Consider the following 3,967-nt stretch of genomic DNA (forward strand, 5'->3'; position numbering starts at 1 on the left):
GTCGGACTCTGTGGCGCGCTACTACGGGCTGCAGCGCGGCCAGGTGGTGCGCATAGTGCGCTCCAGCGAGACAGCGGGGCGGTACGTCACCTACCGCTGGTGCGTGTGAGGACCAAGACCAACCACTGGCCCCCGTGCGCATATGTGTTTTCGTGCGAACCGGTGTGTGCACACGCGCGGCTCTCCTCAATATCTGCGGCCGCAGGTGTCCGGCCCCGGCAGGGGCGGCGCATTGTCCCTGTGAATATGTTTCGTAGTCGACCCCGGTTTTGTAACCCTTTCTGTGCCAGCACTATGAGATCATATGAATGTGGGTGGTGTTGACCATGGGCGCGGCTTTCAAAGGGGGGTGCTGCAGCACCGGTTCGCCGTCCAACAACCGGCTGTTGACGACCGGGTTGCAGGCCGGGGTTACAGCCCAGGGTCGAAAAAGCGTACAGCCCAGGGCCAAGCAGACGTTACTCGGTCGCGGCGGCATCAGAACACCGCCACGTTGGCCGTGGCAGTGCTGTAGGACCGCGCCAGCGGCGGCGGCGCCGCCGCCGCCCCGCCCGCGCCCCCGGCCGCCGCGGCCCTGATCTTGGCCTCCAGCACCGCCGCCGCGCCCCGCAGCGCCGCGCGCTGCGCGAGGCCGCCCGCCGCGGCCGCTGCGATGGCGCGCTGCTGCTCGCGCAGGCGGCGCAGCTCGGCCTCGGCCTGGGACGCCTGGCGCTCCGCCCTGTGTGTGCGCGCGCGTGCGTGCGTTGGCACGGGTGTTGATGCACATGCGGGGTGTTGAGGGATGCATCCGTCCGCTTTGCTGCGGTGCTGTTGGCTTCAACAAGAGCGCCTTTGTCGTTGCATTGTCATTGAGGTTGCGCATCAGTGAACAACCGGGCCCGCCTGTGCGGAGGCAAACGGACGAAATTCCTGCCCGCACGACAATCGGGAAGTCGCAGACGGCCCCAAGCGCGGCGGTACGAGCGAATGAGCGCATGTGCACGTGCGCGTGTGCGCGCACCTCTCCCGCAGCGCCTCCGCGCCCCCCGGCTCTGCGGCCACACGGGCCAGGCCGTCCTGCAGCGCCACCAGGGCCGAGTCGGCGGCGGCGGCCGCGGCCTGCGCCGCATCCACCTCCTTTTGTAGCGAGGCCACCTTTGCGGTTTTGATTGGAGCGGCACGGGGGGGCATTGGAGTGAGGACGGGGTGCGATGAGGTGGGCGAATGCGTGCGGCTGCCCCGCAGGGCAGGCGCAAGAGTTGGCGCCTGCGCACTGCGGCAAGCGTGCAAGGCAGGCGGAGCTGCAATTCGGTTGGCAGGTCTGTCATCGAGGGCGGCGAGTTTGTTGTGGAACCTGACGCGGCCAACGCCGTCACCAGCCACTCATGCAGCACGCCTGGGGCGCAGGGTCAATGCAGGAGGGGGGGTGTTGTCGGGTCCACAGGCGTGCAGGGCCCCTCAGATGATGTCATCCCCTCATCACCTCGGAATCCAGGTCAGCGCAGCGCGCCTCCAGCGGCCCCACTGCCGCGTCGCGCGCCTCGCGCGCCGCTGACAGGCGCGCCTCGACGTCCTGGGCCCAGGGGGCGCACACACGACGAGGGAGCCGGTGAGGGTGGGAGGGAATGTGAGGTGGCGTACCATGGAACCACCCCCCAACACATGCCGCATCCCAGGGGAGCGGGGGCCGTTGAGCGCCGCGTCCCGCAGCAAAAGGCCCGCTACCTGCTTCTGTCCCAACCACGCACGCAGCTCCTGTCCCCGGCCTTCGCCTCCCAGGAGCTGCTGCCCTCACAAACGCACCCTGTGCCCCACGGCAGAAACACACATGGCCTGCCGCCAGCGCCGGCTCGCGCGGCCCGACCGCCCCACTTGCCCCTCCCCACACATATATACCCCACACTCTGGTTCCCAAGTCCCCCATGTTGGCCAGAGGGGCCCCACCTGGAACCGCTCCCTGGCTGTGCGCAGCTGCTGCACTTTTGGGGCCAGCTCAGCCTTCTTTGACGCGATGGCCGCCCGCAGAGAATCCAGGTCTCCCGGGACCCCCTGACCCGCCGCCGCCGCCGCCGCCGTCGCCGTTGCCGCCGGGGTCGCGCTCAAGGGGCCGTCCCGGCTGCCGCGGAGCGCGGAGGGCCCGTGGTGCTGGTTCGCGTCGGCTGGCGGCTGCGTGGGCGGATGGGCGGGTGGGGTGACAGGGCTGGAGCTTCCTAGACTAGTGCGATCTGCGCTGCAGCCGCCACAGCAATGCGATGCGCACACGGCCATCAGGTGTCTGCGCGCCTTCCCCAGGACCAAGTGTGTGCGCCCGACCCCTCCCCCCCGGGTGCGCCGCTTGGGGCGCAGCTGCTGCGCCATCATTGAGGCTCACCCCGCCGGCCTGCGCCTCCAGAACTGCCCTGGTCCGCCCCGCGACGGCCACCTCCGCCTCCAGTGCCGCCAGCTCCTGCTCGGCCGGGGTGTGTGTGTGTGTGGGAGGCGTGCGGTGGGATTGCATATGCAGATGTGTGCCGGCTAGTCAGCGTAGGAAGCCGCCGCGCGTTGTGAAGATGATGGCAGCATCAGCGGTGCCGTGCTGCGCAAACAAACCGGCAAGCCTTCATCCCATCCGCACCGTCCCCCCCATCCCCGCCCAGACACACAAACACACACAAAACGCGTGCGCGCCCGCCCGCCCGTTCGCCCACACGCACGCACGCACGCACGCCCGCACGCACGCACGCACATATGCGCGCACAAGACCGTCCCCCACCTTTTTCATGGCCTTGAAGCGCCCCAGCTTCCCCTTGATCGCCTCATACTTAGCCTGCCACTCGCCGTCGCTGACCGCGCCCCCACCGCAGCCCCCGCCGCCTGCCCCCGCGCCGCCGCCCCCCTGGTGGTGCCCAAGGGCCGCCAGCAGCGCCTCGCGCGACCGCGAGAGCCGCGCCACCCTGGCCTCCATCTCGCCGCGCTTCTTCGCGGACAGCGCCGCCATCTGCTGCGCCTGGCGCACCTGAGGGAGCGAAGGTGTTTGAAGGGCGGCAGGGGCCCGCGCGCACACGCCTGCAGGTCAGGCCGGGGCGGCGGCTCGGGCAGCGTCGAGCCGCGCGCGGTCTATCCTCTGCGGCACGGTCGCAGCCCTGGATGCTCGCACTACTGTGGCGGACCTCGCCCGACCGCGGACGACCCGGCCAACGTTTTCGACGGAGGGCAAGCGCAGCTTTCATCTTTGAGGGGGCGCGCCGGCGCACACCTGCAGGAAGGCGCGGTCCGCCTGCCGCGCCCGCTCCGCCGCCGCCAGCCGCGCGGTCGCCTCCGCGACGCTGCGCTGCAGCGCGGCGGCCTGCGCCGCCAGCCGCTGCAGGCCTGCCTCGCCGCCCACCTGCAGCGGTGGTCGTGCGATGCGCGCTGTGAGCAGGCGCAGAGGAGCGCGGTGAGTAGGGCGACAGTTCACACCGTCTTTGAAAGGGCCAGCCGTTCCACCCATTGCTGAAGCCGGCAGGCCCCGCGCCTCAACTACACTTGCTGCCCGCCGCGCACCCGTGGTCCCGCCGGCTCGTTGAGGGCTGCGCGTGCTCCACCGCGTGGCTTGGCCATCAAACGTTGTGCCCATGCGCCGCGCCGCGGCCCTCCCCTAAACACCCTGCATCGTGCCCGCCCTTCAGCCACGCCCAGGTCCGCTCGCCGCATCTGCACCCCAAAACACCTCCCCCCCCTTCATCACCTCAACCGACAGAGCCTCCTGCAGCGCCGCCAGCCGCCGCTGCCGCGCCTCAATCTCGCGCGGCTGCTGCTCGTCGACCTGCAGCCACGATCCAAACACAGTGGTATCGACTGAGCAGGCAGCGCAGAAGGCAGCACTCTCGCTTCTGGAGCCAGTTACGGATTGCCTCCTGGGCGCTCCACGACATGCTGCAAGTTGTTCCTGGGTCTGCCCACTGGGTCCGCTCGCGGCCCCTATCAATATCTCCTCGCCCCCGCCCAAAAACCCCTGAGCCACCAGGCC

The 3,967-nt window shown here is 70.0% G+C and overlaps 1 protein-coding gene across 1 annotated transcript; it reads right to left on the reverse strand.

Moving 5' to 3' along the window:
- Positions 1-477: 477 nt before the first annotated feature.
- MNEG_9077 (hypothetical protein) lies at positions 478-3,448 on the reverse strand (the record flags this gene model as incomplete). Its single annotated transcript, XM_014042454.1, has 7 exons — positions 478-718; positions 1,001-1,134; positions 1,463-1,552; positions 1,924-2,145; positions 2,351-2,425; positions 2,732-2,974; positions 3,215-3,448. 7 exons carry the CDS (start codon positions 3,446-3,448, stop codon positions 478-480), a joined length of 1,239 nt encoding a protein of 412 aa, XP_013897908.1.
- Positions 3,449-3,967: the final 519 nt, after the last annotated feature.

Source organism: Monoraphidium neglectum (assembly GCF_000611645.1).
Source record: "Monoraphidium neglectum strain SAG 48.87 unplaced genomic scaffold scaffold01811, whole genome shotgun sequence".
NCBI classification, from domain to species: domain Eukaryota; kingdom Viridiplantae; phylum Chlorophyta; class Chlorophyceae; order Sphaeropleales; family Selenastraceae; genus Monoraphidium; species Monoraphidium neglectum.